This window comes from Anas platyrhynchos, chromosome 18 (genome assembly GCF_047663525.1).
Source record: "Anas platyrhynchos isolate ZD024472 breed Pekin duck chromosome 18, IASCAAS_PekinDuck_T2T, whole genome shotgun sequence".
In the NCBI taxonomy this organism is placed as follows: Eukaryota; Metazoa; Chordata; class Aves; order Anseriformes; family Anatidae; genus Anas; species Anas platyrhynchos.
In genome coordinates this window covers 10,915,307-10,938,460 of record NC_092604.1, presented here as the reverse complement: position 1 = coordinate 10,938,460, position 23,154 = coordinate 10,915,307, and the positions used below count along the sequence as shown (strand labels likewise).

The window sequence follows — 23,154 nt, the reverse complement described above, 5'->3', positions numbered from 1 at the left end:
GGGGCATTACATGCCCTGATGAATCAGGTCGTGTAGCTCTCCTCAGTGATGACTGTCTCTCTGTCTCTCTCAGTAGGAAAAAGTGAGGCACGGGGAAGGAAGCGGCTGACGTCCGCTGTGCAAAGGTTCCCAACTCCTGACACGACATCCCGCCGCCAGGCCCACAGCATCACTGCCGTGACTAAGCGGGAGGGAATTTCTGTGCAGGCAGATGCAAATGCTTTGTTTGCTAAACTTCTGTTTAACGCAAACACTGAAACAAACAACTGGAAAGAAAGCTTTTGTTTGCTCCTGAAAGGATTTCACAACACATCCTGAGACAATTTTACAGCTCAGTCCCTCCTGCTGCCCTAATCTGGGGTTGTTTGACTCTGAGTTGAGCTCACTAGACATGCTAAACCAGCAGAAAGCCATTCTGGTAGAAAAAAATGGGCAGTTTTCTGTCAGGTTCGTGAGCTGAACAGGCCCAGGGCAGGGTGTGAGTGTTAAAGACACAGCTATGAAGTGGAGACCTGGGCAGGGCCCAGAGCAGAAGGGAATGGGGGGAAGAGGACATGGGCAGGAGTATGAACTCTCACCCTTTTTGACAGGGTTTGGCCTTTATACTGGCTCAACTGTAACGTGTGACTTCACCTTAATTTCCTCTTGAAATAAAGAAGAAAGCATATTTTGATTTAAGTACATCTAAACATAAGCAATCCTTAATGTCATATTTTCCAAAAATCCAGCTCTTGCCCTGTGTAAGTTATTGTCTCCAAACCTGTCCTCTGGCAGGCAAAATCAAAGCTCTTCTGGTACAGGTCCTGTGCCCATGACTACAGAGATATTAAGACCAATAATGTTCCTAGAAAGCCACAGATATGCTTATTTTACTACAGCAGCAATCATTGGTATATACAAGTTAAAATTGGCTGCACTTAACCACTCAGAACTGCTTTTTGTACACTGATGAAATTGTAATGAATGCCTTTGAACTATCCTTTATGAATATTTTAAAAAATGATGTTGCCCATCGTCCTCTAATGAGTCAGCCAAATGAAAATAATCATGAGTGGATCAGCCTGCTTTTTTTCAGGCCCCACAGAACTGCTGGTGGATGTACCCTCACCACACAGCAGTATTCCCACTCCCACAGCGAGGAAACGAATGCTGTGTTTTTAGTGGTTTTAGTTTGCTGAACTGGAGAGGAGGAGGCTCAGGGGACACCTTATTGCTCTCTACAGCTAACTGAAAGGAAGGTGTGGGGAGCTCAAGGTCGGCCTCTTCTCACAGGTAACCAGTGGTAGGACCAGAGGGAATGGTCTCAAGTTGCTTCAGGGGAGGTTCAGGTCGGAAATGAGGAGACATTTCTCCTCAGAAAGAGCGGTCAGGCATTGGGACGGGTTGCCCAGGGTGGTGGTGGAGTCACCGTCCCTGGGGGTGTTCAAGGAGAGGTTGGACGTGGCGCTTGGGGACAGGGTTTAGTGGGTGACACTGGTAGTAGGGTAATGGACGGACCAGGTGATCTTAAAGGTCTTTTCCAACCCTTATGATTCTATGATTCTCGATGAGAAGAATGGGGCTTTCAGCATAGAATCATAGAACATTCCCCTTTAGAATGTTTTCCATAGGTGGGTTCTTGAGGAATGAGTGGTAAATGATGATTAAATGATTGGGTAACGATGTTAAAATATTTTTGCTCTCTTATTAAATAGCCTTGATGTTGATGCTGGTTGTATCTACTATAAACCATAAGGCAGAGGTAAATCTTTTTATACAGGATTTTTTTTACAGAAAGGGTTTGGACTCCAAACTAGAGCTGTCCTACCACAGGCCCGGGGCTGAGGCCAGCGTTGGGGCTGCCCCTTTAAGACTCCCCATTTTGCCACCTGCCCTGCACCAAGATGGCGCCCACGCCTTCACCTTCCCCCCCCTCCTCCTCATTACACCCCCCCCGCTCCCTGCGTAAAGATGGCGGCCGCTGCCCTTCGTGCCCGCTCCCAAGATGGCGGCGCCCTCCTCCCCTGAGTAGCAGCGGCGGCCGCCGCCATGCCGGGCGGGTGAGGTCAGTTCCTGGGTGGGGCGGCCGCGGTGCGGTCAGGGCCGAACAAAAGGAGCCGGAGCCGGCGTGAGGGAGAGAGGGAGGGGAACGGGACGGGACGGCGGGGCCAGGTGGGTGCGGGCGAGTGGCGACGGTGAAGGGTGGGGAGGGGGGGCTGCGGTGCGTCCCCTCCCTGCGCCCCCCTCAGGAGCCGTGAGGGGACGGGCAGGGCACGGCGGGGTCCGGGGGTGCCTGAGGGGGGGATCCGTGAGGGGATGGCGGAGCGCGGGGAGGATGTGCTGAGTAACGGGGCGCCCCCCGTGCCCGCCGCCACCGCCCTGACAGCCGGGGGGGGGCCGGGGCTGGCGGTCCCCGGGGGTGTGGGGCGAGGTCCGGGCTCCTTCCTCCCCTCCCTGGTGGTGGGGTGGGTCGGGGCTGATGGCTTGGCTTAATTTCTGGCTGCTTTCCAAGCGGGTGTTTTGTCTTTTTTATTAAATTTTTCTTTATTTTTTTTTTTTTCCCTCACAAAATGTGGGGGGACGTGGTAGCTCGGAGGGCAGGTGTGGGGTTGAGGCGCTGCGGGTGTGAGCGGGGTCCGGGGGTGGCGCTGAGGCTGTCACCCGAGGGGACACGGGGAGGGAAGGTCAGGTCGCGGAGTCCTCTCCTTTCAAGCTTTCCTTTGCGGCAGGCTGGCTGAAATAGAACCGCTTTGATTACGAGTGAGCCACTTCAAAATCTGCCACCCCCAGTGCCAGCCTGGGGAGCAGGAGGAACATCTTCTTAGCGGAGCATCTTCACCTGTTATTTTTAGTGATGCATCTTCCTTTTCCGGTGCTTTTTTTCACCTCTTGTTGACAAAATGCTGTCAGAAGTTCTGCAGTCCTCCATGGCTGGGTGCTTGGGAGATCTCTCAAAGCCCTAGGGTCGCTCCCTTGCCTGCTTTCCCATGCCCCGTGCTGACATGCAGGAAGCAAGGAAAAAAACAGCTGCTGTAATTCTCGGTGTGGTGCTAAGCTGCTGCTGCTGCTTTTAAGGTGAATGGTGGTAGATATGTGTCGAGAAGAAAGGGAGTAGTTGCTTGAATCCAAAATCGTAAGGAAAACGAGCTGCGTTTTCAGATTCCTGTTGGTAACGTTTAAAGTAATTTTGAACGTGTCAGACTAGAAAGTAGGTAGTAAAGCTGTGAGTTGTTTTTCTCATCTGTAAAAAATCTAGACCTTTCTTCCAGGAGGTTAATCCCTTTTAACCAGTTTGGGTCTTAACATGGTCCCTCTATGAACTTGATTCTCTCTTTGCTGATAATCTCTGTTTAATTTCAGGGAAGCTGTTCCCATGGCGTGTGGGGAATGCAACGCTTCAGCACCCGCTCAGGATCCAGCCCGCAGGAACATCATCCACTTCCAGCACAGAGAACTGAAGTGCAGATAGCAGAACCCAGCTGCAGGGTAAGGGTTTCAGGTCAGCTATTGAGTGGTGGGGTAAAGACAAAGTAATTCACTAGAACGGGACTTAAATGACTTAAATGTAGTTGCAAAGCACAGGGTGGTGGTGAGGTCACTGATAAAGAGCAACGAACAAAGTGGTGGATTGGAGGATGGTGTGGGGAGTGTAGTGGTGTGTTTACTAAGTCTGTGAGTGCTTAGTTTGAAGATGAAGAATGAGTACAGGAACTGAGCGTTGTTCAAAGCAGAACGTAACTGTTACATTCACCCATATGTGTAACTCCTGGCCACATAAACCTTGACTTCTCCTTGTCTTAATCATCCAGTATCCGAAAGCTGTATGCGCTCTGTTCAGTTTGGTGGCTGTTCTGTTTCCTGTAGGATGACGTTTTTATCGATGTAGAGGCAGCTCCTAGATAACTGCCCAGCTGACTAAGGAGTGCACTTGTTTCCCATGTGTGGCAGGCAATGGCAGGGACTGGTTGCAGGAAACTCCCTGCTTCCTTGGTTTTCCACTAGGACAGCGTTGAAAGGTGCTGCAGAATTGCCTGCTTGTCTGCAAGATGAGAGATGCAGTCCAGATCGTTCTGAGCAATTGAGAGGTGCAGTATGCTGCTTCCAGAAAAGAAGTATCCCTAGGACTTATCGAGTGTTCTGGTTAGTGTTCTGGCAGTTGGCTGCTTTGTTTTTTTTTTGTGCTGATCCTCTCGTGGTATTTGGAAACCCTAACTTTATTCAAAGACGATGTGCATAAATAATTCCTTAAGATATGCCAGAAGCCATGTGTTAAAAGCTAATGCTTCCATGTTTGACATGTGGAGTGCTTGAAGCCTTCCAGTGATGATTTACTGGAATGCAGCAACTCTAAGCATTCGCTAAATGCTGCTGACATTCAGAAAAATATTCCGTGGTTTGTGGTGCTCTGATGTTTTTTTTTTTAATCACAAAACTTGACTGTGTAAGTTAGTGTTGCTGCTGTGATCAGAGCAGGCTTGATCACAGCCTTCATGTAGTTCTCCCACGTTGTAAAGGAGGATTTTGTGCAGCGGGGTATTTAAAAGGGAAGCAAAACTCACTTCCGGTGTTAAATTGAGCTTCTCTGGCCTCTCAGAAAACGAGGAGCAAGCGGAGCGTGGAGGGGAAGGACTTACGAATTTTGTGGAGGCTCCTCAATGTAAGGGGATGCAGAGCGATTGTTCTGATAATGATCAACTCTGAACATGCTCTGTTGCAGTGCAACAAGCCTCCTCCCTGCATTTTTTTCCCAGGTAAATGTTTTCAAAACTAACCTCAGCTGAGGATATTCAAAGTGCTACTGAGCTGGCATTTAACGGGCTACATGGTTTGAAGACATCTTGAAATCTTCCAAGCAGCTTTCTCCTGAAACTGTAGATAAGATGTGTGTGTTTTGTATTGCAGCTTGAAAAACACTTGATACAGCTGGGTTACTTATGGCCCCCTTGCTGCTATCAAACTGCATCTGCAACTAAAAGCTGTTCAGTCGTGACCTCCCTGCTGACATAATAGTGCTTCCTCCTCCTGCCCTAAGCATTGTTAATGTTTGCTGTAAAATTACCTTGGCAATACAAAGCTGCTCTGTTGTGACGAATTTGCAACCAATTTCTTTAGCTACAGCCTACCTTTGTGCGCAGTAGAGCCCTGCACTGGACTAGTTGCTAGGTTCTGCTTTAGGTTTGTGGCTTTAGCAGCTCTGTGATTGCAGGTTAGATGGCCTGTCCCTTATCTCTCACATAATGCAGTCAGAATGTTCTGAGCTGGAAGTCACAGCCAGTGTCTTGAAGCTTATGGTCCTGAAGGCAAGTTTTGTAGGGCTGGGGGTAAGTGGGTAAACACGCACATACTCCTCTTCTTTTGTCAGGCTGAGGCTAAATATTATGGTGTTGATAGCTGGTGTCTTACATTGCTCTTGTCTAATCATCTTTGGTTCATCTCATTGGGTGTTGCCACAGCTGTTTCCAAGCTAATAGGTTTGTGTGTGTTGTGTCAGTCTGTCAGCAATCAATTATGATTACCCTTGCTTAAGAGTTTTCGCTTGCTTTGAATCTAGTGTCTTGATTTCTTAATCTCTTGTTAGATCTGTCAAAGCTCTGCTCTGCCCACCATTTGTCTTCAGCTGAAAACAGTTGTTTACCTCTTCTTGTATCAGTCTCCAAAGCTGGAATTAAATGCCGAGTAGGCTTTTGCTGCAGCTGAGGGGCTGCTTGAAGCTGGTCTGGTTGTTCCAGGTTAACGCTGTGGCTATTTTTTAATTTTAGTTACTAACAATTAATAAAATCACTTGCATTTGTCAGTATGTGGGGCTGTTTTGCAGTGTCCTGTGGGAAGAATGCTGTTATACTTTTCCGAGACAAGTTCCAGTGCCCTGTCCTTGAAGCATCTTTTCTATGGCAAAGAGAAAATTAATTTTGGACAGCAAGCCTGTGCCCCTGTGCATTCATAATGCGTGAGCTGACACAGGCACTTTTCTCTGGTTCACATCACTGGAGCAAGGCATCTGACAGCGCTGCCGTTCCCACAGCTGTATCCCCCTGACATCCCTGCGCCGAGCGTTGGTGATACAGGTAACTCCAGAGAATGCTCACTTCCCTGCAGCTGGGGCAGAACACTCTCAAAAGGCAGCAAACGGGGCAGGCCAACCCAGCTCTGATGGTGCAGATGTTCTTCTGTGTACTTGTTAGGACAGGCTTGCCTGTGTGCCGTAAACAGGAGCTGTTGCACTGGGCTTAGGAAAAGAAGGGCAGTCCTGCATCTGGCAGGCAGAGTCAATTAAGAGGTTCCTGTGAAGATTGTAGTGCAGGTGGGCTATTTTACTGAAGCTCATGAAAAAATAAGGAAAAAGGTGTTACCCAGCTAATTTGTTTAATCCTTCTGTATCCATTGGCTTGGGTGGGGCTGCACACTGCATACAGGCTGGTGGGTGGTGATGTGAAACCCTCCTTACTTTTCTCTCAGCATCGAGTTTGCTGGCTGTTCCAAGTGAAGAACGTAAGTGCTGGCAGCTGCAGTTCCACTCTTCTACCTGCTAGTCTGAATGGCACACACATGATCCTTTGAATTTCATGTTTGCTTTTCTTGCTTGAAAGTTTTGTTCCATAGGAGTTGTGCTTTTTTTTTTTTCCTGCAGAAAGGACCAATTGTAAGGGTCATGGTTTGTTCCAGACTCTGGCATCTGGCTTCCTCGCTGTTTACTTCTGTAAACAGTGAAGGACAAAATAACTCGAGACTTACTCCATCTCACGGCTTGGATTTTTCCAGTTATCACATGGCTGTCCCTGTGCTTGGAAGGTTTTCTGAGGGGTGCATGAAAGCAGCTCTGTTTTAGCCTTCTCTTTTTATTAGAGTCAGAATTAAAAGAAAACATGGGGGAGGGGACACACATTGCCATTCCCATTTCTGACTTGCAAAGCTCTTTGCATTTCCCAGTGTTTGAACAAAGAGCTCTGTGTCCTGCCCTCCTTTAGCATTTCAGGTGGCAGCATGCTGGTGAGGGAAGCTGTGCTGTGTTGAAAGCTTATTGCAACATGTTCTAGCTCGTCAATGATCAGGGCTATAGTCTTAGGAGCATCAGTGTTTTTCTTTCCCTTATCTACCTCAGATGCTGTCAGCAGATGAACAACTCCCTGGTTCTCTGGGCTTCTGATAGGTAAGAAACTGTCAGCAGTGCTCGACTGCTGCTTTGCAGTGTGAGTCCTAGAAATAAGGCCCCTGAGAATTAAGAATGTGTAGTACAAAAGAAAGAATTGCAGGTGGCCGACATACAAGACATCCCTGTCTGCCCATCCAGGTTTGTGTTCTGAAATTGCCTCCCTGGGAAGCTGCCTCCCACTGAAGGTAAGGACTTCCCTGATTTCAGGGAGGACCTGGAAGTAAGGGATGGAAACTCAGGAAATTCTTGGGGGGCACGTCATGAGATCTTGCATGTAGTCCTGTTCTGCCGGTATCTCCTTTAGTAACAGAATGGCCAGCGGAAAGAAGAGGAGGCTGGATAAAGTATTCAGCAAATGATGAGTCAAGCTGACAAACTAGCCAGAGAAACTGAAGAGTAATGTTCCTGTTCACTTTGTCCCTAACTGGATAAGGTCAGCAGCTGCAGGCAGGAATTTAAAGCACAGCTCAGCCACGTGCCTGTCTACAGTAAGTCCATCTCCACTTGTGTAGATTGTAGTTTTTTGTTTTTTTTTTTTGATAGAGAAATCATCCAAAGGAGAGGATACTCATGCTCCTGCAGCAGTTTCTCTGTTTATTCCTTGCATTTGTTAAATATCACAGGGGTCCTGAGGCTTGTGGAAGGGATTCATGCTCCTGGCTCTGTTAATCTGACTTACTGGGTAAGGTTGGTGCTGCTATATGAGCTGGATACATTGTCAGCTGGATACGTTTAATCTTGTTTCTGAATGATTCCACTCTTTAGGTGTGGTGCACTCAGAAAGTCCCTGTTCTTCTAAGATGAGTGATTATCTTTCTCCTCCAGGTGTGTCTAGTAAAACACAGGATTAGTACTCGGTGATGCTTATGGTTGGTTGAAGTCTGGGTAGTTTTGGCAGGCTGTTATGTAAGCCTGGAACTCCCTTTTCTTCTGTTGTCTCGGCCTGTTCAGCACCAATGCTGTACGTGGTGGGTCCGTGCCCAGCAGCTGATGTGGGGATGGCACACTAATGGGGTTTGTTCACATGAAGTAGGCTCTGCTCTTCTTTCTGAGGCTGCGTGGTGAGAGGAGCAAACACTCTGCTTTTGGAAAGGAGAAGTGGGGTGCAAACTTGGATCCAGGTAAATCTGCAGGCACTGGAGAGAGATTTAGTATCTAAACAGGGAATGTGTGCATTGCAGAGGCTTCAGGAGTGTGTTTGTGGGCTGGATGGCAGGATACATCGTAATCCTGCTGTGTGAGGGAGGCTTTAGCATACAGGTCTCTCTCCCTGTGTGGTCTCAGATGTTGCTGCTGCTGCTCTGGGGTGTTCCAGCCTGGCTCCGAATCGTGGTGCTCAAAGCAGCACTGCTTCGGTGCAGCTGGAACCCTTGAAGGTGAAGTCATTTCTTAACTGGGGGAGGAACTGCTCACAAAACTGTGGTAGCTTGTAGAGTGCTGTGGAATGTGAAAGCTGAAACACCTTTGAGACAGATACACACAGATTTATTTCTCAATGTGCAATACCTAAAACCTGCCTATTTAATTATGCCTTTTGAAAGCTTCCTTTTGCTTCTGATAAGTCTTCAGGGCTTGAAGCACAGACGTTCCTACCTATTGGCTCATGCAGGTTTGAGATCAACCTTAAAACTTGAAGAAATCACTCTTTCAAAATCTCGGTATCAGCCCTCCATGTGGTGGAGGTAGCTCCGTTTGGAGCAGATCCCCTGTTCCTGAGCTCCAGCTGAAAAGGTCTGCAACCTGAGCTCAAATTTCTTCACCCAGAATGCTCAGATGCAGCACTTCTTTCCCACTTTAAGGCTGTTCCTGCCCATAAACTCCTGTAGTCTACACGCTGAAGCTGGTGGCACTCTGAAGCACCATGAAAACCGCTGCGACTGTCTTGCATGTCTTGCCTGGGGATTCCTCCAGCTACACAGCACGCAGGCTGAAGTTTCATCATCTGGTCTTTGGGTTGCCCTCTGCAGCAAACTGCTCACACAGCTCCCTCTGCCCATCCCACTCAGCTCCTGTGTTCGTGCTCAGCCCTCAGTGAGGCTCCGTGACCCAAGTGACTTAGAGAACGGCGCTTTTTCTCAGGAAACGCTTTTCCTGCTGACAAAGCACGCTGGGGTTCAGTTCCTAAAGAGCAGAGGCTTGAGATCTCTGCAGTTTTCTTGCTGTTCTTAAGGAGCTTGGTCTGGTTTTGGTCATGAGGGTGGTAACTTTTGTTTTGGCTAGCTGTTCTCATATGAGGGTTGTTCCTAGTCTTAAACCAGAATAATATCCTCCTAAATCACTATTCTGCTGCCCATGTACTAGGTGAGAGTCTGGGTTTCAGCCACCTGCTTCGTTTCTGTATGGTGGTGGGACCCTTGGTTCCCCTGGGAAGAATCCTGTGGTGCAGGGGAGCATCAAGTGGCAGAGGTGGCCCCTGAGAATCTGATGTGAAACTGCCTGCCCCAGTCCAGGAGGGAGTGTTGCAACACGAATCGTGTTCTGAGGCGATTACAAAATGGATGACTACAAAATAAAGACAACACTTGCATCTCGATGCAGAACACTCATCAGCCTTTCAGGAACTGGAACTGGATTGCGTGTGGGAAAGCTGTGCGAGGAGGGACGCAGCTTTTCCTCCTGCTTTCTCCAGTTTTTGGTGGTCACTTCTCCCTTTCGCTGCAGATGCTGTAAGATAAGATAAGACACGGGGAACTCCAGCTTCTGTGAAGTGACCCCTTGTTTTATTGCTGCTCATCTGGGAATTGAACAGGGCTTTTGCCACTGCCAGGAGGAGTGGGGACTGGCTATGAATGTCTTTTTCTTCCTCCAGTGACCCTATCATTGTTACTGGAGGGCAGGGGATTTCCTGCTCCACTGTGTCAGGGTTTAATAGCTGATGCTGAGCGGTGATGGACTGCCGTGGGACATCGAAAGAGATGACTTGTGAGCTGCCTTGGAACTGCACAATGTAAAGGCAGATTTCCTACCCCATGTGACTGGTAAATAGAATTAGGAAGCCTGCTGCCCTAATTGCTTGCTGCTTTCCTTCCCAGCTGTCTGGAGGTACAAATCAAAGTAAACACAGTCAGACTGTTGCAAGAAGTAGCTAAGTGTTTCCTGGATTGACCAGAACTAGCAACCCAACCTACAGCTCAAGTCTGGAAATGCCTTCACCGTGAGACTGGTTCCTGAAGAGACCTCTTCCCTGTTTCATAACCCTGCCAGGGACAGCTGCGAGTGACCTACCAATCCCTACAGAAGCTTCTCTACCAAGAGTAGTGAAGCACAGGAAGGAAAACGAAAGGATCTTTGGGGACAAGTTGTACCCAGGCAAGAGAAGTGCTTTGTTTTTGTGTTTTGTTTTTTTTTTTTTTCTTGGTGTAGTGCCGGAGTAAGGAGTTGTTTCAGCAGGGAACAGTTGTTTAACAAACAGCATCTCTGTCCTCACTGCACATTCCTGTAAGGAAAAGAGGGATGGGAACCTACGCAGCCCTATGGGAGAGCAACGAGTGGTGCAGCAGCATCTGTTACTTCTTAGATGTAGTTTGGAAGGAATCGCGACAGAAACTCTCCACCACATCTGGGCTTTCCTTGTGATGGATGTATGCAGGGAAGGAAGCTGAGGCACAGCTGAAATGCCTTACCTGGGCCTTGCAGCAAGCTAGCAATGAGACTCGAGGGGGGCTCTGCATTCCTGGTCAGCCCTCTTATTCTGGCTGTTCAGTTTTGCCTGCTCGTCCCTGTCAATGTGTAATCTTCAGACTTGCAGGAGGAGCTTCAAACCCATTCTTCCACAAGGCGAAGAAAACCCAGAAGCTTGAGTGGTTTGTGATCGTGTGAGTTTACTCATTGGTAAATTCATAGATGTGCTGTTGTGCCTTGTATTAGTGAACTTCCAAAACAGACATTGCTGCTTTCTTCCAACATTCCCTTCTAAAAAAAAAAAAAACAACTATCTAGGGTTACCCCAGCCTCACTATGTTGGCGTTCTGCTGTTTATTTATTGTTGCAAGTGGCAAACCAGGGAACAGCATTCTGTATTCAGTGTCCCTAGGGCATGTGGTGCTTCTGGAGCTCCCATTAGGAGGGGCTTCCTTAGCAGTTCTGTGCTGGAAGTTAATTTTAAATAAAAACTTCAGCTCAACCAAAGCAGATGGTGTGGGCACGCTGACTAGCCAGTGCTATATAAAAACCCACTGCTGAACCTGCAGCCCCCAGGGGCTTGTCAGGACCGTGTCTGAGCGTTACAAGGAAACGTGCTCGAACCTTTGGTCTTCCTCCGTTCCGGCTGAGTTGATGGGAGTCTCAAAATGACCGAGAGCTTTGTGCTTCTGCTGCTGAACTTTGCCAGCAAGTGTGGTGTGATAGCACTGCTCGCCACGAGAACAAGGTACAACAATTTCATGAACTCTCGTTTGTGCTGATCATTCATCAGATACATGGAAAGTTTCTGAGCTTGCAGTTCCATGAATCGGTCAGGCTTCTGGGTTTTCTGTGGCTTGAGGAAGAATGCGTTTGAAGTTCCTTCTGGAAGTCTGAAAGACAGAATGAGCACTGCCACAAGGTCCCCGCTTCCCAGAACCTTTTGGTTTCCTTTGTGACACTTTAAATCCCAGCTGAGATGAACTGTGGGTGGGAGTGGTTGCTCAAGGAAGTGAGTTTGTGTTTAAGTATGTCGCCCCCTTCCTATACTTCTGAAGTGAATAAGACAGAGCAGCTTTTACAGGATTTCAGTAATGAATCTATCAGAGGGCAGGTAATTAATTTCTCCTTGGAATTGATGGAAAGAAGAAAGCCACAACTTATGTGGAAGGAAAAGGCATAATATTGGGCAACTTTGTTCTCTTTCCCAGATTTCTTGATTAAACATGTTGAGTTGCATCCGTCAAGTGGTTCTAGGAAGTATAACTCTAATGCTGTTTGAGTCATGCAGTGCAGAACTATTAGCTCTGTTAAAGAGTAACAGACTCATGACCGCTATGCCGTGTGGGGGGGTTTTCTCTCCTAACAATGCTGCCAAATTCCTTCATCCTGAAATAAAATCCCCAGATAAAACTGCGAGCTCCCAGATCCTGCTCTGGCAGCGTAGTTTAGGCTGCTCCCGGGAGCTTGCTGTAGGTGTGAATTTCTTAACCGCAGACTCCTAATGACAAGTATCAGTTCTGATGGCTTGTGACAGCTCATTTGTCAAGGAAAACAAAATAACTTCACAGCCTCAGCTGCAGCAAATTACTCAGAGGTAGCTTCATTTATTAGTGTCTGAGTGACTTGAAACAGGGACTCAAATAATTCCACTCTTGCTGTGCTAGCACTTAAAACGTGAGGTTTCCTGATACCCTCTAGAGAAGCAGAACAAAAGAGGTGAGGTTAGTAATGCCTGCCTGTGTTTTCCTTTCAGGTGAATCATGATTCCAGTCACTGAATTGCGATACTTTGCTGACACGCAGCCAGCGTACCGCATCCTGAAGCCATGGTGGGACGTCTTCACGGACTACATTTCCATAGTAATGCTGATGATCGCAGTGTTTGGAGGGACACTTCAGGTCACCCAGGACAAAATGATTTGTTTGCCCTGTAAATGGGTTACCAAAGACTCCTGCAATGACTCTGTCAGAGGCTGGACAGCCGCAGCCCCGGAGCGCACCTACTTTAACTCCAGTCTTGTTCCCTCTGCTGATACGGGGCCGACGGGGATCCGGTATGATTTGGACCGGCACCAGTATAACTACGTGGACGCGGTGTGTTATGAAAACCGCCTTCACTGGTTTGCCAAGTATTTTCCTTATCTGGTGCTGCTGCATACTCTCATCTTCCTGGCTTGTAGCAACTTCTGGTTCAAATTCCCACGGACCAGCTCCAAGCTGGAGCACTTTGTGTCTATTTTGCTTAAGTGTTTTGACTCTCCATGGACAACGAGGGCATTATCTGAGACGGTGGTGGAAGAGAGTGATACCAAGCCAGCATTTGGGAAAATGAATGGCTCCATGGACAAGAAATCCTCCACAGTCAGTGAGGATGTGGAAGCCACTGTTCCCATGCTGCAGAGAACAAAGTCTCGAATCGAGCAAGGGATCGTGGACCGGTCTGAGACGGGAGTCTTAGACAAAAAGGAAGGTGAGCAGGCCAAAGCACTCTTTGAAAAAGTGAAAAAGTTCCGAACGCACGTGGAAGAGGGAGATATAGTGTACCGCCTCTACATGAGGCAGACCATCATCAAAGTAATCAAGTTCATCCTGATCATCTGCTATACCGTTTACTATGTCAACAACATAACGTTTGACGTTGACTGTAAAGTGGACATTGAGAGCTTGACTGGCTACAGGATGTACCGCTGTGCTCATCCTTTGGCCACGCTCTTCAAAATCTTGGCGTCTTTCTACATCAGTTTGGTGATAGTCTATGGCTTGATCTGCATGTACACGCTCTGGTGGATGCTGAGGCGATCGCTCAAGAAGTACTCCTTCGAGTCTATCCGGGAGGAGAGCAGCTACAGCGACATTCCTGACGTGAAAAATGACTTTGCTTTTATGCTCCACCTGATCGACCAGTATGACCCCCTGTACTCAAAGCGCTTCGCTGTCTTTCTGTCGGAGGTGAGTGAGAACAAACTGCGGCAGCTGAACCTCAACAACGAGTGGACTCTGGAGAAGCTGCGCCAGAGGATCACCAAGAACTCCCAGGACAAGCTGGAACTACATCTCTTCATGTTGAGTGGCATTCCCGACACGGTTTTTGACCTCATTGAGCTGGAGGTCTTGAAGCTGGAGCTCATCCCTGATGTCACTATTCCCCCAAGCATCGCCCAGCTCACCAGCCTTAAGGAACTATGGCTCTACCACACCGCTGCCAAAATTGAGGCTCCAGCCCTTGCCTTCCTGAGGGAGAACTTGAAGTCTCTGCACATCAAGTTCACAGACATCAAGGAGATTCCTCTTTGGATTTACAGCCTGAAGACACTAGAGGAGCTTCATCTGACGGGGAATCTGAGCGCTGAGAACAACCGGTACATCGTGATAGATGGCCTGAGGGAGCTGAAGAGGCTGAAGGTGCTGAGGTTGAAGAGTAACCTCACCAAGCTGCCACAGGTGGTGACGGATGTTGGCGTGCATCTTCAGAAGCTTTCCATCAACAACGAGGGCACCAAGCTCATTGTTCTCAACAGCCTTAAGAAGATGGTCAACCTGACAGAGCTGGAGCTGATCCGCTGTGATTTAGAACGCATTCCTCACTCCATCTTTAGCCTCCACAATCTGCAGGAGATAGACCTGAAGGACAATAACCTCAAGACCATTGAGGAAATCATCAGCTTCCAGCACTTACATCGTCTCACTTGCCTTAAATTGTGGTACAACCACATTGCCTACATCCCCATGCAAATAGGCAACCTCACCAACTTGGAGCGCCTTTACCTGAATCGGAACAAGATCGAGAAGATCCCTACCCAGCTCTTCTATTGCCGAAAACTTCGGTATTTGGATCTCAGCCACAACAACTTGACTTTCATACCGCCAGACATAGGACTCCTCCAAAATCTGCAGAACCTGGCTGTGACAGCCAACAGGGTAAGTGGGAGAGAACCTGAGCATTCCTGAGTAGTAGCTCTTACTTCTTTTGTCTCTGTGATTAAACATGGTACCCTGGTGTGTGAAATACTCCTGGCACTGCTGTTCTGTTTAAATTCTCAGGCTTTTGTTCCTCTCTGAGGGTTTTATCTAAGACAAATAACTCCAGGGGCCCTTCTTTGAGCAGCTCTTGTTTTGTATTGTTTCTTATCTTCCAGTGAAATTGCTTTTAAGTGGCAGTTGGAGGCTATTTCATAAATCCTGTCTTAGTTGTTTCTCTGCAGTTGGAAGCTTGTCCTCTCTAGACTGACATCAGCTTTGGGCTTAAAATGAAGGTCTGAGAAACCATAGTCTTAATTTAGCACCACACCTTAAGCCACGTGTGTACACTGTGACAGCAGCCATGTAGGGGGTGTGTGGCTCACAACTTTGCATGTAGCACTCCTCGTTTCTGGGGAATACTCTATAGTTCAGCTGGATGTGAAAGTGAACTTGATCCTGAGGGTAGGGGGTGTGGTGGCACCTCGCTGTGCCTCACGCTGGTGGCTGCGTGCCTTCTTGCCTAATTCCACATAGGGGAAGTCTGAGCCCTAGGTGTCCAAGTGCAAGGCAGGTTAGAAGGGTAGCTGTGTGCTGTGATGCCCTTGTGTCGGAAGGAGTTTAATTGCTTAAAGCCAAACATACCCATGGGCTTTCTTGCATCTTTATTCTGCATTTGGGAGGAAGGAGACTCCACTTGCCAGGTAGCACAAAGATCAACCTGTGACTGCATGGGCTGTGCTGAGCTGAAGGACTTGTTGAGGCCTTCCTTCGCTCTGTTTGCTGAAGTTTGCCATGCAGAAGGCTGTAACAGAACTGCACAAAGTGCAGACAGACTGATGAGTGGCTGCTGGGTTCTCAGTGAGCATGCAGTAGAACTGTCCTGGTCTCACTGCCATATATCGAGTCCCTTACTGGTGAGATGTCTGCATAACCAAACGCTGTCACGTTCTCTGAGAGAAGCAAACACAGCACCTCCAGGACTGGGTGGCTTTTGCAAGGCAAACATTCTCAAATGAAGTCTTTAATTTCTAATGCAGTTCAGTATGATGCAGGGTTTCTAAAACTCCAGCCAGTTTTTTCAGGTCAATATTTGAAGGTTCAAGCCTGCTTGCACCCGAGGAGTAACAGCAAGCAGCAGCCACTCGACTGTCCCAGTTCAATAGCTGCTCACTCATTTTTTCCCAGCACTCATGGCCTGGGTGGCTGTGCATCAGCTCGCCTGGATGGCTTAAGCTCCAAACTTCATGGTATGCACACATTGCTTCAAGTTAGGTTAAAAGCCAAAATATTTTCTCAGGGTGAGCGTGGCTGATAGGTGGAGCTTCTGAGGGTGGTGTTAAGTGAAGAGGGGGAAGTTTTTAACAACTCTCAAGCTGCTGCCCTTAACTCTGTCCCATTTGTCTTCTGGCAACCTTGCAACCAGAGCTTCCTGAGAGTTAATCTGCAGCGTAGCCTCTGCAGTCTCGGGGTGGAGCTTCTCTTGGAGGAAAAGGAGTTGGAGGCAGCTTCATTTTCTGCATCAGAATATGGCACCACCCTGTTTTCTCTGCAAAAATACTAATGCAGCAGGGAAGGTGGAGCAGCCTTCGTGCCAGCGTGTTCTGAAGCAGAAGGTGGTGAGGACCTAGTGCAGCAGCTAAGCTGCTTATATCCCTTGCAGGTGCCTGGGCAGTGCCACAATTACCCTGGGGCTCAGACAGCCTGGTTATTTACGGGGAACAATGACAGCAAGAAACAAAAGAGCTGGTGGGCCAGGAGTTATCTCAAATATCCTTTCTTAGCAAATAAATACTCCTGGAGTTGGCTGGTACCAGTGTAGGGTTCTGGGAAGCAGGCCATGTTATAGCACGCTGCTTCCTTCCTAAACCAATCCTTGTCCCTTAAATAACTGTATTACTTTCAAGAGAGTCTGCGATCATTTGTTTGCATGTTTGTATAACACTTGACAGTACCAGTGGCTGAATTTAACTGCATTTAATTGGTCTTGTTGTGGCTTTTCATTGGACTCAATCTCATTCAAAACTGATTACAGCCCGGTTCAGCTGTATCGTGCATAATTCAAGTTGTAAAAAGGCATGTCTGTGCTTAAGGGCAAGTAAGTCTTCATGATGAGGCTTTAAGGAGAGAATACTGAATTGGTGCATTTAATTCCTGGCCTAGTATTTGTTAAACCTTAGCTATATTTTCTTAGAAATCCTCTGGAAGGAGGTTGGGGCTGATAGAAATAAGTCTTATTAAATCAGTGATTTGAAGCCACCAACTGTTAGCTTTCCCACCACCACCTTCGTGTTTTGTAGCACTGTCACTGTCCCCAAACCCCCCCTCAAAAAAAAAAAAGCCATGCACTTTGGAGCCTAGAAGGTCCTTGCAACACTTCCAAGCCCTGCAGAAATGATGGAAGGCTACTCGCAGTTCTAAGGGCCTGGGAATTATACCCACGTAGCTTCTGCTTCAGGAAATGGAAAGGGCATGCATGAAAATCCAGTGTGTCATGCACATAATTGGGAGTGGACAGCACGAAGACTGAAGAATGATCTGGTTTACAGCAGTTAATATAATAAGATCTCAAAGCTGGGAGGTGCCAAACAGTTGTGAGGTCTGCTGGCAGGGCAGTGCTCCGAGAAGGGCTGGAAAAGACCAGTGGGAGAACTGTGGTGGGAAGCCTTACAGTGTGGTGTCTCCTGCTTTGGGAACAGTCCTTGTGGTGTGAAGCAGGAGCTCACCTGAGGGAGAAGTGGATGACTGAAAACTCTGTAAAGCCTGGAACATTGTGTGCACTTGTTTGAGCTTGTTCTGTTTGGTGACTTTGCCTCTGATTGTTTTGTTTTTTTTTTTTCCCTTCAGATCGAGAGTCTACCACCAGAGCTGTTCCAGTGCAGGAAGCTGAGAACCTTGAACCTGGGAAACAATGTGCTGCAGTCCCTCCCCTCCCGGGTTGGAGAGCTGACAAACCTCTCCCAGATCGAGCTGCGGGGGAACCGCTTGGAGTGCCTGCCGGTGGAGCTGGGAGAGTGTCCTCTGCTGAAACGTAGCGGGCTGGTGGTGGAGGAGGACTTGTTCAACACGCTGCCCTTGGAAGTCAAAGAGCGGCTGTGGAGGGCAGACAAAGAACAAGCCTGAGCCCCTGAAAGAAGGGGGAAAAACCTCTGACCAGCTAGAAGGAAACCCAAGGCCATTCCAGTCCCCTTTTTCCCAGATCCTCCCCTTCCTCCTCTCCAATCGCTATCAGACTAGCCAAGGAGTCCCTGAACAATCATGACTCTGACTGAGGCTGCTTCTTGCCTCAGATGCAGGATGGGGAAAGCTTGGGATCAGGATGAGGATCAAGGCAGGTTAGATGGCTTCTGAGCGAGGGCCGGTGGGATAAGAGGTGTCGCTGCTCTTCTGGACAGGAGATGGGGTGAGGTGGATGGTGCTGGTGAGAAGAAATCTCCTTTGAATGAAGGAGAACAGGAAACATGGGGATTGCTGCACTGCCTCAAATGGGGATTACATGTGTCAGGGACTGAGAGTGTCCAGTGTCCTGCAAGCAAGAATCAAGAGCCTAGGAAGCCTCCTGAACCTCCATCTCTGTGACACCTGGTACAGTTTCCCTCCAGCTCAGCAATTCAGTAAGTGAGGCCCTGCAGTGGGGGTAAGATAGGACACAGGCAGCTGATTTCTATCTAGATGTTGGCATTAGGATTTTGGGGGGTAAATTTATCTCAGACATCAGCTTGGATGCAGGATCATCTTTTGTTTCAAATTGTATTTCCCTCTTGCACTTGACATGCTGTCCTCTGCCCCTAGGGAGGGAATGGGTCCTCCCCCAAAACTCAGTCTGCACATTTGAGGTTGCACTATTTTAATTGTTTCAAGTCACCTGTGCTGACGAGCAGATCACACAGCATCCTTCTCCAGCTGAGGTGTTGGAGGCACTAACTGAAATAATTCCAGAGTTTAAGCCTGGTCTGAAATGGATGGTTATAGTGTAAGCGGGAGAAGATCTGGATAAAGAGCGGTTGGACTGTCTAATTCCTTCTCCCAGAAGCACTGAGTTACTTCAGGATTTGGCTTTTAAAGTTTTCAATCTGCTTTTAAATTCCTGGTATTCTGTCATGTGGCAAATGCGAATGCAAAACTGACCAGTGTGTCAAGGTCTCTCCCAGGGTTGATGGTGTTTGTAGTGAAGAGGAATGCTCACTTTTCCTCTGCCCCCACCCCATGAAGTCGTTAGATGTGTTGCCAAGTGTTCCTCAGGAGCACAAACTACAAACCTGCTTGATTTTGGTTTTTTATCCCGTTGCCCTGCTCACTGTAGCAGCTGTCAGTTCCTGTTACACCTCTTGCACTACATAAGAGGCTAATCCCAATTGAACTTGGTGCTGGAAAAGTAACCTGTCCTCCTGTTTCGTTCCCCCATTGTTAAGGAGCAGCCTGAGAACCCTCTGTGGACTGAGCTCTCAATCCCTGGGACAGAGCAGCCTTTATTGAAACAAGCCTGACCTGTTTGGTATCGTTTGACGAAACCCTGCGCTGGCAGAGGTGAATAACTCGCGATAGCTGCTGCTAATCGTGTCCCCGAGGCGGGGTGGTGAAGGTGGGTGCCTGCAGGACGCCCTAAGTCTGCGCTTTTCCATCAGAAGGAAGAGGAGAGGCTCGTGGACTTGCAGGCCCCGGTTCCAATACCCTGCATTGAGCTGGTAGGTCGTCTGCGAGGTGGAGTTGCTGCAAGCTGAGGCACCAAGTGTTTCGGAGGCCTCCCGTGTGTATGGAAGGGGGAAGCTGCAGCCGGCTCTGAGAGCGGTTTCCTGGCAAAGGGCCAGCGAGAGCACTGGCTTTAGCAAATCCCGGTGATCCCTTGGATGTTGGTGCAGTAGGGCACACGCTATGGCTTTCTTCATCAGATGTAAGATATGAAATATGCACACTAAATACGCCGAAACCATGGACAATGTTAAACGGGCTCTGGATTTGTTGATGTTCAGACGCTTAAATAAAGCTACATTAAAATCTAGGAAATCTGTTTATAAAACTGCTTTTAAGGAGGATGCAAATTCTGCCTCCCTTAGTTCATCATGAGAAGTCTAAACAGTCCAGGGGAGCAACAATAATTAAATCTCCTGATCTGGAAGGCAAGGCACTCTAAAAGCTCTTCTTGTTTGTAACAGGGTTAGCCTGGTGAAATCCTGTTAGGGTTGGGGCCGCTGCTGAAGCAATGGGGGAAGGAAGCTACTCCAAAATGCACTGCATCAGGGCAGACGCTGGCGCTCAGAAGCGTTAATGCCTCTTGGATTGGACTCATTCACGCGAGCGTTTCGGATTGATGGGAGAGCAATTGTGAGGTGGGCTTAACGCTGCTTAAGTAAGGCAGGAGTGGCTTTAGGCTTAGCTAGGGTAATGCTGTTTTCCAGGCGGTCCCTCGTGGTGGCTGCAGGGGCAGGGTGAAGGGTGTGTTGGAGGGTGAAGGAAGCCTTTTTTTCTTCCTTATTTGGTGCCAAAATATTGTGCTGGAGAGCAATTGTAACAGAATAGAGGCTTGAACTCTGTATTGTATTCAAGGCCATTGGGTAATTGGTTTACAACGTGTGCGTTTTAGGCTAGGCAGGGCTGAAAAGGCATTGCACCTGGCAGAGTCTTAACCTAGCTTAGAGGAGCAGAATTTTAACCTAGCTTACGGGAGCAGAGAGATTTCTCCTGTGTGTCCAGCTCATCGTAGATGAGTGCTTTGACTCTTGATTTTTAGGGATGATGCTAATTATGCAATTAAACTCTGTGCAGCTAGGCTAGAATTTTCTATAAGCAGCCCCTGCTTATGTGCTGCAGTGCTTCTAGAAGCTTGTAAGTCTCCTGAACTGCGTATGTCAGTGCTGAACTCATTGGAGAAGTGGGCAATATTCTGCTAGAAGCAAGAATCTGTAACTTCTATCAAATAACAGAGCTATGCTGCTGCTTGCTGAGTAGACTGTCCTATGCCTGAGGTCTACAAAGCAATTTTTAAGATAGGCCAGTATTGATCATGCATGGGAACACTAGCTTTTGGCTCCTATTTCGATATTCCAAGCTCAATTTTTCAATCATGGCTGCTAGGGCTTGAGATAGATTCCTGGGTGGCAAAATTGGAATAAGCAGTCTGATAAGTTCCTGTACCACAAACATAGGTGGCACGAAAATAAATCGCCTTTCTGGAAGATGACATTATTTATCTGCTCCTGACATGTGCTTTTTGGTCTTCCATGAAAAAAATACTGGTTCCAGAGTATCAGTTTCCAATGATGAAATGGAAGAAGCTTTAAAACTTCAAGGATAGGGTCTAAACCACGAGGTCCTGAACATGTTTGCTGCTTAGGACTCCAACAAAACTCAACCCACAGCACAGTGAGTCAGTCCACTTCCCATACCAGCCTGGATCACTCAGTTTGAGGGATGAGCTTACGTCAACAATCCCTCCTCATTTGCAAGCATTCGGTCAGTGGATATTCTTTCAAGTCTGAAGCTTAGCTTTTTCTGACACAGATCTGTATGTTCAGAAAGAAGTTCAACTGAAGCAGACAATCAACAGGTCAGCGTCTTATTTTCCTGGCCTGTCTTTTCAAAGCACTCTAGTTAATGGCAAAACAGATTTATTAGCTGCTAAACTATAAAAGCAACTTGAATTAAAACTGTTTCCTTAATAGCGTTGCTGAGCTGAATGAGTTCTTGGAGCCCCTGTTGATCACAAGCATGATCATCCCATGCTAGGACTGAAGGTTAGTAAAATGGAATTCTACCTTTCCTGCTAAATACCCCAAAAAGTAGTAAGTTGCAACCGATTTTTTAAACTAACTGTAAGGCAAGGGATACCAAACCTATTAAATACGTTAAAACTTGCTGTACCTCAAACTATGCACTGGAATGTTAGTTGGAGCTTTTCTTTAAGATTTCTGAATTTACTCTTTGGTCCCTAGCTAATTCAGCAGCTGAAATTAATGTCCTCTGCTGGTCTGAATGGTTAAACAGAAGCCCAATACAAGCTGTTACTGGTATCTTTCATGATGTGGTGTTCTTTGGTATTAATTGTCACTTCCGGAGAATGTCCTACCTCATTTTTTATTTTTCTTATTACCATTTATACACTCCATTTAGCTCGCTTCATTTTAATTAAAGCAAGATCTTGGTGTTCATTACCATAAATAGTATTAAGTGGCTTTCTGTTGCTGAACCACACCGAGGGTCCTCTTCTTTTTGCTCTAAGAAACAATTCTAGGAATTTCAGAACAACATCGCATCCTTTTCAGGGGATGCTGTGTATGGGGAGGAAAAAAGGCTTGAATGTTGATTCAACAGCTGTGACATCGTTTCCCTTCCTTACCTTCTTTCCTCTTTGGAAAGGGACTCGGTTTGAATTCTCTGGATTTTTTTCTTCAGCCCTTCAGGGGAGGAATAGTTTTTTCATTGAGAGCTGTGCCTTCTCCAGACACTAAGGTAACTGCTCTGCTGAGGCACTTGCTTCTTCTAGAGTATTTGCAATTGTCTCTGCCTGAAGCCAGCTCTTCCCTCTGATTCTTTTCCTTTCAAATGTGGAGAGCATGGAAAGATTTAAGTGTTGGCATGACTTTTCTCATTGAAGAACAATCTTGTCATACCATAAACAGTAGCACCATCTACCCTGAAATGTTACCAAAGGTAAGGCTGTGTCAGTGCTGAATACTAAAGCTCTCAGTTTCACTTTGAGTTTTTTTCCTCCTCATTGCATCTTTTTTTTTTTTATTGCTGTTTGGCAACACAGCAGATCCTGTAGTCTTAATAAGCACGTGCCAAAACAGAATGGATTTTGTCCTACCTGCACTGTGGCAGTGCACGAAGCAGAACTGGAATTGGACAAAGGTACTGTTGGTCTCAAACCTTTCTCTCTCTCCATTGCTCCAGCTGCAGTGACAGGTTAATATTAACCGCTTTGGAAGCGTAAAATCCATCAGGAGTTTTGTCTGAAATCCCTTTTCAAAAGTAATTGCACTTGAATTGATGGACTCCAATGACTAAGATGAACTTTATGTGAAATTGCACAAAGAAAGGCTTAATTTGGAATTTCTGGAAATACCCTTCCATTCCTCTCTCTGTCTCCTTTAAAGGAAGCTTATTGAACAATGGGGAAAATTTTTCAACTTAATGAGAAGGGGGCTAATTGGCCTGAGTCACTTTTAAAGCTGACAAACGCATCCATTTAAGTAAGACACTACTCATGGCTTAAACATTGCTCACTCCCATTTTGTAGATGTGCTCGCAGGGTTGTGGTTTGGCATCTGAGACCTGCAACTTGGTGTAACATTTCAGAATCATGACATTCACTTTGTACGTGGGATTGTTTGGGCAGCTGATCAACAGCACCTCCACCTTAAGCACTGAAGGCTGCTATTGTTTTCTCGGAAAGACTTGTAAGACTGGACACTTTAACAGAATAAAAAAATTAATTTTTAATTTGCA

At 47.2% G+C, this 23,154-nt stretch overlaps 1 protein-coding gene across 5 annotated transcripts; it reads left to right on the top strand.

The window, feature by feature from the left end:
• Nucleotides 1-1,158: 1,158 nt before the first annotated feature.
• On the top strand, nt 1,159-23,154 carry LRRC8A (leucine rich repeat containing 8 VRAC subunit A). Of its 5 annotated transcripts, XR_003500996.3 has the most exons (5): nt 1,998-2,151; nt 3,340-3,465; nt 12,507-14,670; nt 17,557-18,323; nt 19,122-23,154. XR_003500996.3 is itself a non-coding variant. In XM_072025139.1 (4 exons), the coding sequence occupies exons 3-4, from the start codon at nt 12,514-12,516 to the stop codon at nt 17,830-17,832; spliced, it is 2,433 nt and encodes an 810-aa protein (XP_071881240.1). In that variant the 5' UTR covers nt 1,159-1,272; nt 3,340-3,465; nt 12,507-12,513; the 3' UTR covers nt 17,833-23,154. The 5 variants fall into 5 exon arrangements, 4 of the variants coding, with proteins under 4 accessions (XP_071881240.1, XP_027326474.1, XP_027326473.1 ...); XM_072025139.1 differs by lacking the exon at nt 1,998-2,151 and adding an exon at nt 1,159-1,272 and having other exon boundaries at nt 17,557-23,154; XM_027470673.3 differs by having other exon boundaries at nt 1,912-2,044; nt 17,557-23,154.

What these genes read in the sequence shown, in the direction of transcription:
- LRRC8A (XM_072025139.1), top strand. Translation starts at nt 12,514, where the DNA reads ATGATTCCAGTCACTGAATTGCGATACTTTGCTGACACGCAGCCAGCG. An exon ending in TGGCTGTGACAGCCAACAGG is followed by an intron (nt 14,671 to 17,556) that starts GTAAGTGGGAGA and finishes TTTTCCCTTCAG; the next exon opens with ATCGAGAGTCTACCACCAGA.